Here is a 12,978-nt window from a genome sequence, read left to right on the forward strand (position 1 = left end):
CGAATATCATCCCCTTGCTTGTGTGGTGATAGTTAAATATTAGGTTGAGAAGCCTTATGGACTAGGCATGGATTAAATTAGGGATGTATCCATCCTAATGTCGGCCATAAGGGCCCTATTCCTGAAGCTTCCTTGGATTGCCTAAGGCTAAAGATGTCCATTAGGGTTTTAATTGAAACCCTAGTAGCACAAGTATAAATAGAACCCCTAGGGCATCAGTTTTCGGCGACTTGAAACCCTAGAAGAGTTCATAGCCGAAATTATGCCTCTCCTCTCTCTCTCTCTCCAATATCATCCTCTTGCTTGTGTGGTGTTTGTAAGCCATTAGAGGAGTGACATTTGTGACTCTACGCCCCAAGAAAAGAAGATTCAAGCCATTGTTGATGAGTTAATCATCTAGATCTATTTTCTGATGATAATTTTGAAATATGTATACTAGATCTAGGGTTCATAAGTCTTGGATGAATTGCATGTACAATAGAGAAACCTAAATCCAAGCTTTACGGTTTGCATGAGCACATAGGATGATATTTTGCGTAAAACGCATCAATGGTATCAGAGCCTTGATTGGTTTCTATTGTATTGATGACTTGTATGTTCATTCATGCTTTAAAATTCGTTTTTTGGATCTCTGACGGATGAACTCGTCGAGTCCCAATGAGGAACTCGACAAGTTCTCTTGGGACCTGGCGAATCGGGCTGTCAGACAGAGGATATCTCGGGATTTCTTGCTGTTTTGCTTAAGGACAATTACCAAAACTGTTTTTGACTAATAAAATTCGATTATTATTATTATTATTATTATTATTATTATTATTATTATTATTATTATTATTATTATTATTATTATGTTATTATCATTACCAAATCAAAAGATAACTACCAATTAATTGAATAATAAATTCCTTATATGATAATTATTTGATTTATTTGATAAATTATCTTGTGATTAAAATAAAATAGGTCAAATTTAGATAATCATTAAATTAATTTTATGATTTAAATTATTTTCTATTTGACCCTATGTGTTTTGAAAAGTTCAAAACTTGCCCTCAAGTTTTAAAATTAAAATTTTTATTAAAAGTTTAATTTGAATTATTTAAATTTCAAACTCTAGAATTTCGTCCCAAAACCGATTACATATTCCAAGACCTAGTCGTAGTGTCCAACTTGTCTTAATACTTCTTGTATAGTTCTAACTAAGAAAATGACTCGTTGTATGCATGTATTTGTGCTTTTACGACCCAAATAACTTAAGCAAAATGAAATACGGTTTAGGTGTAAAAATGTTTTGTTAGAGAGTTTTAGTCCCAATGCATTTATAGTTTGTATATCTTATGTCGTTCGATATACTTTGTTCACTATAAACAACGCTCTGATACCAATCTATCACACCCCCAAACCAGAACGGCGGAATCGTTCGAGGGTGGATGACTTCATGTAGTATCGTAACAGTTGAATACATAGTAAAGAAAGTAAACACAACCATCATATATATAATTTAAGAGTTACATTGTTGAATGTTACTTGTTTCAAAAACAAATTACAATATGATGACAAAATGAGTTTAAAACAGATGCCATAGCATCGCTTCTCCAAAAGCTGAAGTTTACCTATATTACTAAATCCCTGAGAAATACAAGTAGATTTGATAGAGTAGATCAGCATTGAGGCTAGTGAGTTCATAAGTTTTTAATGTCAATGTTTGTATATACTTAAATGAATTTGTTTGCAGATGTTTGAAAACTCCTAGAAAATCTCATATTTCCTACTAGTATAAAAGTAGTCTTCTACTCAGACCCGACTGTTTTGAATGTTGGTTCTAAAATTTCCAATATTTTTCCATAAGTGTAAGGTAGTTAAAAAGTTCCAAAAACTATTATGCATTAGTGTTTTTCATGCGTAGAATAGCAGATTTATGTATGTAAAAGAGTCGCTAAGGCATTAGATAACCCCCTTAAATCAACATGTTTTTAATACTCCATGTGAGTTTTATAACTATACTATTGACCTTGACTGCCTGTAACAACGTTCTTCAGGCGTTGGAATGTTATGACGTTTGTCACCCCAGACCTGCCAGTCTAACTGTAGCTAACAGTTTAGGTTCGGGATTGTCAATCTCGTATAGATCTATACACAAGTATCACGCTCTCCCTACAAGAGATTATGGTATATAATACAGGACTTTAACTACATACTTGAAAGTACGTGAAGTTGAATGTCTCACAAAACTTAGTATCAAATAGATTTACGTATGAAAAGTTCATTTGTTCTTGTTTATGAAAGTATTTCCCTGATATAGTACTCATAGTTTGTAAAATCTCTTGAATATCTAGTAAACTATACCTATTATAGTTTTTCTCAAATGTATGATTCGTTTGTATGATAAACCCTAGTGCAGTATCAGCTTGGTATGTAGGTATAACATTTGTAATAACATTATTGAACATTATAAACCAATATATAAATAAAGTGTTTGATATTTGTATAACAACATGTTTTTACTCTTGAAGGACAAAATGTTATTGAATATGTGTTGCATGCGAACATTTTCATATGATAGTTATGAATCACGTATGATTTGTTATATAAAGATAAGTGTAGTAAAAGCTTAATGTTTTCCACATGAGAGTAACCGTGTGTTTACTTGTATCCCCCACCCCCCCCCCCCTTTGAAAGTGTATAAAAGCATTTATAAAGCATTTGAAAACGTAGTTGTAGGGGTATGAACTCACTTGATAAACAGAAGAAGGTAAAATGAAAACTAAGCAGAACTTCGACTAGGGAAAGTTGAATTTCTCGGGATTCTTGAGAATCTCGGGAGTGAAAAACCTTCCTTTAGAACTTATATATGAAGACTGGGGCTTCGGGGGGTTTAAACTCAGAGCTTTGGCATGAGAGAGAGAGAGAGAGAGAGAGAGAGAGAAGAAATGAGCAATGGAACCCAACACCTTTGGCTGCTATTTATAGCCCAAATTTGGTCACCACGTCTTGGTACACCTCACCACGTCGTGGTGAGGGATTCTACCCTCTTCCATTGACAAGACTTTTGTTGACGTACCTGGCACCCATCAATCACAATACCACGTCGTGGTGGGCCTGACAGCCTCGAATTTTGTGTCGAAAACTTGTAAAATTTGTAACTTCCGCGTACAAGCTCCGTTTTTAACGTTATTTATATCCACGCATAGGTGAGACTATGCTCTATAACTCTCGTTTAGACTCGGTCGGCAAATTTTGACTTTATTTTTTTATTTTTATTTATTTTTAATGGGCCGGGACACGAAAAGTTAGTTAAAAATCCATAACTTCTTCATGTGAGGCCCGTTCTTGTCAGAATTTATACCGTTGTGCTACTATTGTTGAGATATTCGATTCTCATTTAGGTTGTATCGGCTAAAAATCTCTCGATCTCTATTTCGAGTATTTTAGTTGTCTGATGCTATATTTGAAACTTGGAAAAATCATAACTTTCTCATACGAAGTCAGATTTGGACGTTCTTTTATATACGCCTATGGTCTAATGATATACAACTTTCATTTAGATACCTAAAGCTAAATATAATTGTATTGAAACATCGCGTTTTACACTTATCAGTATTGCCGGTTTTTACTATGATTCTTAAATTAGTCATAACTTCTTCGTTATAACTCGGATTTCAGTGATCTTTATATTACTGAAACCCTTGATAAGATGTTTATCATTTTATGTAACCCAATAGAGACTTTTGAAAATTCAAATTTTGTTGCAAATTTTATTACATTAAAAGAGATTACAATCCTTGACTTTTTAGGTCATTACATGGATTCGAAAATGGATTCGAAAAATATCGGGTTGTCACATCATCCCCCCCCTAGAGGGAATTTCATCCCGAAATTTAATATAACTTTAACATTTGTTGATTAGGGAAAGAGATATGGGTACTTTTGTTTCATCTGATCTTCTCGCGTCCCAAGTAAATTCAGGTCCCCGCTTTGCATTCCAACGGACCTTTACAATAGGTATGCAACTTTGTTTTGCTCTTTTAATTTCCCTATCCATGACTTCAATCGGTTCCTCTATGAAGTGGACACTCTCGTTGATTTCGATTTCATCTAGAGGGATGATGAGGGTCTCATCGGACAAACATTTCTTCAAGTTTGACACATGAAAGGTAGGATGTACGTTATTGAGTTCCTGCGGTAGGGGAAGTTTGTATGCTTACTGGGACGATCCTTGCAAGGAACTCGAATGGTCCGATATACCTTGGGTTTAGTTTCACATGTTTTCCGAAATGTATCAACCCCTTCCAGGGCGAGACCTTCAATAGCACTCGGTCCCCAACCTGAAATTCTAAGGGCTTCCATCTTTTGTCCTCATAACTCTTTTGTCTGTCTCTTGAAGCTTTTAGTCGTTCCCGAATTTGTACTATCTTCTCAGTTGTTTCTTTTATAATTCTCAGGGATTTCGTATTTTTTCTATCTCTTGAAGAGATATGGGTACTTTTGTTTCATCTGATCTTCGTGCTCCCAAGTAAATTCAGGTCCCCGCTTTGCATTCCAACGGACCTTTTACAATGGGTATGCGACTTTGTTTTGTTCTTTTAATTTCCCTATCCATGACTTCAATTGGTTCCTCTATGAAGTGGAAACTCTCGTTGATTTCAATTTCGTCTAGAGGGATGAAGAGGGTCTAATCAGAAAAACATTTCTTCAAGTTTGACACATGAAAGGTAGGATGTACGTTATTGAGTTCCTACGGTAGGTGAAGTTTGTATGCTTACCGGGATGATCCTTACAACGAACTCGAATGGTCCGATATACCTTGGGTTTAGTTTCCCATGTTTTCCGAAATGTATCAACCCTTTCTAGGGCGAGACCTTCAATAGAACTCGGTCCCCAATCTGAAATTCTAAGGGCTTCCGTCTTTTGTCCGCATAACTCTTTTGTCTTTCTCTTGAAGGTTTTAGTCATTCCCGAATTTGTACTATCTTCTCAGTTGTTTCATTTATAATTTTCGGGCCTGTGAGAGCGATTCCTGGTACTTGTCCCTTGGCTAGTTACGTGTCACCCACTTTATCCCAGCACAGTGGTGATCTGCACTTGCGGCCATAGAGGGCTTCGAATGGAGCAACTTTAATGTTGGAGTGATAGTTATTGTTGTATGAGAATTCAACTAGTGGTAAATGGGTATCCCATGGTTTACCAAAATCGATTACACAAGCGCTTAGCATATCCTCCAAAGTTTGTATGTTCCTCTCACTTTGACCGTCGGAATGTGGATGGTAAGCGGTACTCATGTCTAGGTTCGTTTCAAGAGATTTTTGTAGCGACTGCCATAATCGAGAGGTGAACCTACTATCTCTGTTGGAGATAATGGATATTGGTACACCATGTAGTCGTGCAATCTCTCGGATGTATGTTTGAGCTAGCTTCTCCATCTTGTCGGTTTCTTTTATTGGTAGGAAGTGTGCAGATTTTTTTAACCGATCGACGATCACCCACATGGTGTCTAGCCTACTCGTTGTCTTGGGTAATTTAGTTATGAAATCCATGGTTATCTGCTCCCACTTCCACTCAGGTATTTCAAGTTGTTGTAGTAGTCTTGAGGGCTTTTGGTACTCTACCTTGACTTTGGTGCAAGTCAGACACTTGCCCACATAGGTAGCGATCTCTGCTTTCATGTTCGGCCACCAATACAGTTTCTTGAGGTCCAGATACATCTTGTCCGAACCTGGATGCATGGAATATCGATTCTTATGAGCCTCATTCATGACCACATCTCTGAATCAACCAAGCTTCATAGTCCAGATCCGATCCACTAAGTAACGAACATCGTCACCCTTGACTTCAAGATTCTTATCTATTCCCCTTAGAGCTTCACCTATCACGTTCTCTGTCTTCAAGGCTTCCCTCTGAGCCTCCTTGATTTATGTGGATAGGAGGGAATGGATCGTCATGGTTAAGGATTTCACTCGGCGGCCCGAGTATTCCTTTCGACTAAGGGCATTCGCTACCACATTCGCTTTTCCTGGGTGATAACGAATTTCAAATTCGTAGTCATTTAACAGTTCAACCCATCATCTTTGCCTCATGTTGAGTTCCTTTTGATTGAGGATGTGTTGAAGGCTCTTGTGATTGGTAAAGATTGTGCATTTCGTACCATAGAGATAGTGTCTCCAAATATTTAAGGCGAAAATGACTACTCCCAGTTCGAGGTCGTGTGTAGTGTAGTTGACCTCGTGCGTCTTAAGTTATCTCGAGGCATAGGCGATGACTTTTCCTCGTTGCATTAGAACACATCCAAGACCTTGTTTAGATGCATCATAGTTACCACGAAGTCTTCCGTTCCTTCTGATAAGGACAATATAGGTGCGCTGCATAGGGCTTGCTTCAGTGTTTGGAATGAAGCATCTTATCTTTCTTCCCAATTGAAAATTACCCCCTTTTGGGTCAAGGTGGTAACTGGTTTAGCAATCTTCGAGAAGTTCTAAATAAACCTTTGATAGTAGTCAGCAAGGCCCAAGAACTGTCAGATTTCTGTTGGGGTCCTTGGGGCTGGCCAATTCTCAATTGCCTTGATTTTGGAAGGGTCCATGTGTATGTCATCCTTGCTAACCACGTGACCCAGGAAATCAACTTTCTTAATCCAAAATTCGCACTTTGAGAATTTTGCATATAACTTCTCTTTTCTTAGAGTTTCCAAGATTTGATGGAGGTGTTGATTGTGTTCTTTTTTATTCTTCGAATAAATGAGTATATCATCTATGAACACGATAGCAAATTTGTCCAGGAATGAACGACACAATCGGATCATTAAGTCCATGAACATCGCCGGTGTATTTGTTAATCCAAAGGGAATTACTACAAACTCGTAGTGACCGTAACGAGTTCGAAAGGCTGTTTTGGGAACATCTCATTCCAAGATTCGCAGATGATCATTCCCGGATCTCAAATCGATCTTTGAGAAATAACTCACTCCTTGGAGTTGGTCGAACAAGTCATCAATGCGTGGTAAGGGATATCGGTTCTTGATAGTGAGCTTGCTGAGTTCTTGGTAATCAATGCACATGCGGAAAGATCCATCTTTCTTTTCTACGAACAAAATTGGTGCTCCCTAGGGTGAAAAGCTCGGTCTAATGAATCCTTTGTTGAGTTGTTCATTTAATTGGTTGGATAATTCTTCCATCTCATCTGGCGCTAGACAATACGGTGACTTAGCTACTGGGGTAGCTCCGGGAATTAAATCCATTCTGAACTCGACTTGTCTCGCTGGTGGGACTCCTGGAAGATCCTCATGGAAGACATCGGGAAAATTGCAGACCTCTGGAATGTCTTTGAGGTCTTTCTCTTCTTTTTCCTTATCTACAACGTGGCTAAGAAGGCATGGTACTCCTTACGCAGGTATCTTTGGGCTTTGACGCAAGAGATGATTTGTGAATTGGTACCGGTTTTGTCACCATAAATGACAACCGTTTCATCGTTTGGCAGATTTAGGCGAACGACCCCTTCTTGACTGTGTATATTGGCATGGTGTAGGCTTAACCAATGCATACCGACGATGACATCGAAGCTCTTTATAGTGATCGGCATTAGATCGATTTTAAATGAATTTTCGTTTAGAGTTAGTGTGTAGCCTGTGTACATATCGTTTGTGCTTTCTGTTCTAATGTTTGCCATTTCTACTGTAAATATCTTATTGAGTGATTGCGGATTCTGTTTTAGCATGTGTTTGAATTTATGACTCACAAAACTCCTCTCCGCACCACAATCAAAGAGTATGCATGCATACGTGTTATTGAGGAGAAATGTACATGTAACCACCGTGGGATCAGCTATTACATCGTTATGCCCTATTGCCAGCACTCTTCCCATGCCGCCAACATTCCTTGCCTTAGGTTAGTCCCTCTTGTAATGTCCAGCCTCCCCACACCCATAGCACGCTTGACCCACACCGACTCCAGGGACTTGGGTGATTGGTCGTGCTGGTGCCTTACAGAAATGGGCAGTGTGCCCTTTCTTGTTGCAGTTGTTGCAGTTGTTGCAGTGCATCTCCCAACAATTTCCGTTGTGATTGAAATTGCATTTGACGCACTTTGGTAGGTTCCCAGCATATTGCCTTGCTGGTGCAGAGGTAACAGGAGCAGCAGTGGGGGTAGTAGCAGTATGGACTGCCACTATTTGTTGCTTCTTGGAAGGTTCCTGTGAAAACTGACTCTTCCTCTTGTTCCAAAAGTTCTTGTTGTTGTTGTTGTTGGTACTAGTGTTGTTGTTGTTTCCTATGGTTTGCTCCGGGACAGCAGTTGCGAAGCCTTGATAGATTCCATGGTCAACGAGAGCTTGTGCCAACTGGTTGGCGCCATTGAAAGTGACTGGTTTGGAAGCTAGTACACTTCCTCGAATCTGGGGTGACAGTCCCCAGATGTATCTTTCGATCTTCTTGCTCTCAGGAGCAACCATGCCTAGCCAAAGCATTTCCAGATCACTAAATGTATTGGTATAGGTTGTGATGTCCGAGCCTACCATAGTAAGGCCCCAAAGTTCCTACTCTAGCTTTTGTACTTCGCCCCTTGGACAGTACTCTTGCATTAACATTTGCTTTAGATTCTCCCAGCCCAAAGAATTTGCCACTACCAGAGTTAGTGACCTGAAGTGGCAAATTTTACCTTGCTCACTTCCAGACATGCACAGATCTCGAAAACCGCTTCTGTTTTCTCTATCTATTGTGATAGAGCCATTATCCCTCCGGATCCATTAAAAGTTATGGGCGTGCTATTAGTGAAGTCCTTGAAAGTGCAATCCCCTGAACGACCCTGGTGTTGGCCATTCGTAGAGCTATTTACTCCACCTCCGGACCCATTATTACTCATATGTGTCATTGCTGCTGTCACTGCAGCTGTTACAGCAGCTATCAAAACGGCATTATCCGTTGATGGAGGTGGTGGTGGTAGAGGTTTTACGTTGTTCTCATGGCGTGTAGATCTACGGGGCGGCATCGTGATGCTAATGAAATAGAATGAAGAACATAAGTTTTTAATGATTTTGAAGTTGTGTGTTAATAAATTTGTTTTTTTTATCAATTTAAAAATTCAACTGACCTACCCAAGGTTTAGAGGTTGACTCATAATAAAAGTTTGCATAGTGATAGATAAACTTTATGAATCTGAGTGGTAGTGAAAGAATTTACAAACAAAGGAATTTCTTCATATATATTAAACACATGTCGAGTTACATTTGAAGTTAGGAATATTTCGACCCTTCTAAGGATCTCTGATACAGAAGTTAAAGAAAATTATGACTTTTAGCCAAGTTCCTATTCTATAACAAAAATTTTAGGATTCGGCAAGTACTACTTGCGTCGAAGGTTGCGCTTGGAGCTTGACTCCGTGTCTGATTGCTTTGCTTCCATGAGATGCCTATCGAAGGCGACTTGTTGTTCCCTTATCTTAGAGAGGGTTGCAATCAGTTGTGCTTGGAATGTGTCAGCGTGGAGTTGGGTAGTTTCCTGCAACTTGTCCAGTCGACGGATGTCGGAAGTTTGAACTTGTACCTCCATGTTGACTTCCCGAATCCGGCCAGCTTGAACCTCGGATTGATAGGACTAATTGGCTAGTTTGCCCACCATGACTGGGAGTGCTCGGTCAACTGAACCTCCATCCCTGATGTCATAGAAGTCCCGACACCTACCATAGGGAGGATGTAAACCTTGTTGTTGGCTCCAATGGTAAAGGTGACTTCCCTAGACGGGAGTTGGTCCCTGAAAGTTTCTCCTAACTGCGGGAGGTTGAGCGACTGGTGGGTTGATTACTTCTGGTTCTGAGTCTGTTTCAGAGTCATCCCCTTCCGCCAACTATATAGGCTCTTCATCCTCTTCAGGGTCCTCCTCTACCCATCCTCCATTGCCCTGATTCGGGTAGTAAGGATCCCCTGGTGGGGGGAATCCAGCCATAGCGTCTGTGCAAGAATAGAGATATGAGAATTGTCTAGAAATTAATACATGTAAGTCTAGACACGTAAGTTAAACTCTTGTATTTACCAAGTACTCCTATAGTTTTTAAGTTTATAGGGTTTTTGTCATAAAAGCCCCCATATTTACATTAAAAAAAAAAAAAAAAAAAAAAAAAAAAAAAAAACCGGTTATGCCCAAAATCGATTTTTTTTGCCACAGATGCCTAACATTTGCCCCTGATGTTTCATTTAATGTTTTTTACCGGTTCCCCTTAATCAACCGGTTACATCCCCATTTACAACCGGTTACATCCCCATATGTAATACTAACTCAAATGTTAAATTCCATTTAGTGAAGCATTCTCATTGTCTGAAGCTAGGGTTTTTAAAAAGGTAAGAAATTACGGTCTGATCATGGTTTTTACGAGAAATCATCTCTGTTAATTGCTTACTTTTCATGATAATGGTTGCGATTGCACAGGGGTTAGAAATGGGTTCTTTAGACGATGGTTATGACGACCCATTTGCTGGAATTTACGAGCCATTTTCTGGGTTAAATGAGATGGATTTTGAGCTACACGGGATTTACATGGATCGTGAACCACGACAGGAGTTTGTATCAAGGCTTGATAAATGTAAGGATCATTTTCTTAACATTCTAATTTCTGATGCGAACATTAGAAATGAAAGTATGACTGATGAGGTGAAAGATCGAGTGGACCATGATAATGATTTGCAAAATGATGAGGAGGCAGAGGAAGAAGTGACTAACAAATACAGAACACGTGATCCAAATGTTAGGTGGGATAAGATGGAACCTAAGTTAGGGGACGTGTTCGAATCACCTGCACATCTGAAATTTTGTGTGACAAACTATGTAGTAAATGGAGGGTACGAAATATACTTTGAAAAGAGTGACAATAGAAGAATTGTTGCAAGATGTGGTAAGAGACATGAAGATAATAAATGCCCTTTTAGACTTTATGCAGCATGGATGTACAATGACAGAACCTTTCAGGTTAAAGCAATGAATTCTAAGCATCTTTGTTCTAGAGTGTTTAAATTTGGGTCTATTGTTACCCCGGAATGGATTGGAAGACACTGTGTTATTGAGATAGCAAATAAGCCCGAAGTTAAACTTAGGGAGATGATCAGTGACATCAAACAAAGATGAAGATGTGTGGTATCTATGGGACAGGTTAGAAGGGAAAAACAGTGGGCAAAAGAACTGAATGAGGGTAAATTAAATGAACACTATGCAAGAATTTGGGATTGTACCCAAGAGTTATTGAGATCAAACCCTGGGTCTACATGCAAAGTTGGTGTTACTAACAATCCAGATGATAAGAATTATTATAAAAGGTTTTACATATGTTTCAAATCTTTAAGTTTTTGCTGGAAAATAGGGTGTAGGAAGGTAATAGGGTTGGATGGATGCTTCCTAAAGGGTCAGGTAAAAGGTGAATTACTGACAGCCATAGGTAGAGATGCTAATAACCAGGTGTTCCCAATAGCTTGTGCTGTTGTTGATATGGAAAACAAGGATAACTGGACCTGGTTTCTGGAGCTTCTGAAGGATGATCTTGACCTTGGTACTGGTGTAGATTTGGTTTTTATTTCTAATCAACATAAATTTAGTTCCCTTATAATTATAGTATATTTCAATTTGATTATTTCAATATGGTTATAAATACTAAGATAATATGTTTGTTCACAGGGTTTGCTTGAATCTGTTAAGGTTATTTTGCCACATGTGGAGCACAGGCAATGTGCTAGACACATTTATGCAAATTTTAATAAAGCTTTCTCTGGATTGGAGTTGAAGAAGTTGTTATGGGCTTGTGCAATGAGTTGTGTTGAAGGTTACTTCTTGAGAAACATGGAAAAAATAAAGACCATAAGCCCTAGTGCATATGAGTATCTAATGTCAAAAGAACCCAAAACATGGTGCAAAGCTTACATGAGTGTAGGGTTTCCTTATGAGGCAGTGGAGAATGGTATTTCAGAGTGTTTCAACTCCATAATTGTAGAATCTAGGAAAAAACCTTTGATTACAATGCTTGAAGAGATAAGGATATACATAATGGATAGGTTTTCCTTTATGAATGATGAATGCAGTAAATGGAAAGGTAATATATGTCCATAGGTGATTAAGAAGATGAATCTTTTTAGAAAGAACTTTAGGTAAGACACAAAATAATTGTTTCTTTTTCTAACTATCATTATAATTGACATATAATGACTAATACATACTCTTTTGTCTTCATGTAGGCTTTGGTTAGTAGTACATAGCTTAGGAAATGTATTTGAAGTGAGAAGAGCATGTGCTAGTTACAAGGTAGATTTGGGTGGTAGGGTTTGTTCTTGCAGGTTATGGGATTTGTCTGGAATCCCTTGTATCCATGCCATAGCAGCCATTAATTATATCCATCAAACTCCAGATGGATATATTAGTGACTACTTTTCAGTGAATAAATTCAAGGAATGCTACTCAAAAAACATCAGTCCTATGAATGGGAGTAATATGTGGCCTCTAACTGGATACGACAAGCCTTTGCCACCTGTTGGTAGGAAAATGCCTGGTAGTCCCATAACCAAAAGAAGGAGGCATGCAAGTGAGAAAGAGAGTAAGTTTAGTTCCACTTCAAGGGTGAAACCCCCAAGGATAGTAAGATGTGCTAATTGTCTTGACTATGGGGATAATAAAAAAAGGCTGCAAGAATGAAAAAAAGGTACCAGTTCCTATGCCACCAAAGAAGATTGGGAGGCCTAGGAAATGTGTTGTAGCTGGATCCAATCCACATGTTTCTGTACCCACTCAATCTAGTCAATAAGCAAGTCACCAGGGCAGTAAACCACTTGTGACATCATTTGTAAGCACTCAACCTAGTCCACAAGCAAGTCAACAGGGCAGTCTGCATGCTTCAAGTTCTAAAATTGGCAAGAAAATGAGGAAATTAGGTTTAAGAGGCCCAAGTTTCAAAGTTGGTGACATTGCATCTGTGGGTACTTGTTCAAGTGAAGTAACTGTCCCAGATGTTAAAAGGAAGA

At 38.7% G+C, this 12,978-nt stretch overlaps 1 protein-coding gene across 1 annotated transcript; it reads left to right on the plus strand.

Moving 5' to 3' along the window:
- Positions 1 to 11,116: 11,116 nt before the first annotated feature.
- LOC145002564 (uncharacterized) lies at positions 11,117 to 12,761 on the plus strand. The gene is made up of 4 exons (XM_078961808.1): positions 11,117 to 11,536; positions 11,645 to 12,018; positions 12,199 to 12,554; positions 12,640 to 12,761. Exons 1-4 carry the CDS (start codon positions 11,117 to 11,119, stop codon positions 12,759 to 12,761), a joined length of 1,272 nt encoding a protein of 423 aa, XP_078817934.1.
- Positions 12,762 to 12,978: the final 217 nt, after the last annotated feature.

This window comes from Lactuca saligna, chromosome 6 (assembly GCF_052625555.1).
Source record: "Lactuca saligna cultivar CGN05327 chromosome 6, ASM5262555v1, whole genome shotgun sequence".
NCBI lineage: Eukaryota > Viridiplantae > Streptophyta > Magnoliopsida > Asterales > Asteraceae > Lactuca > Lactuca saligna.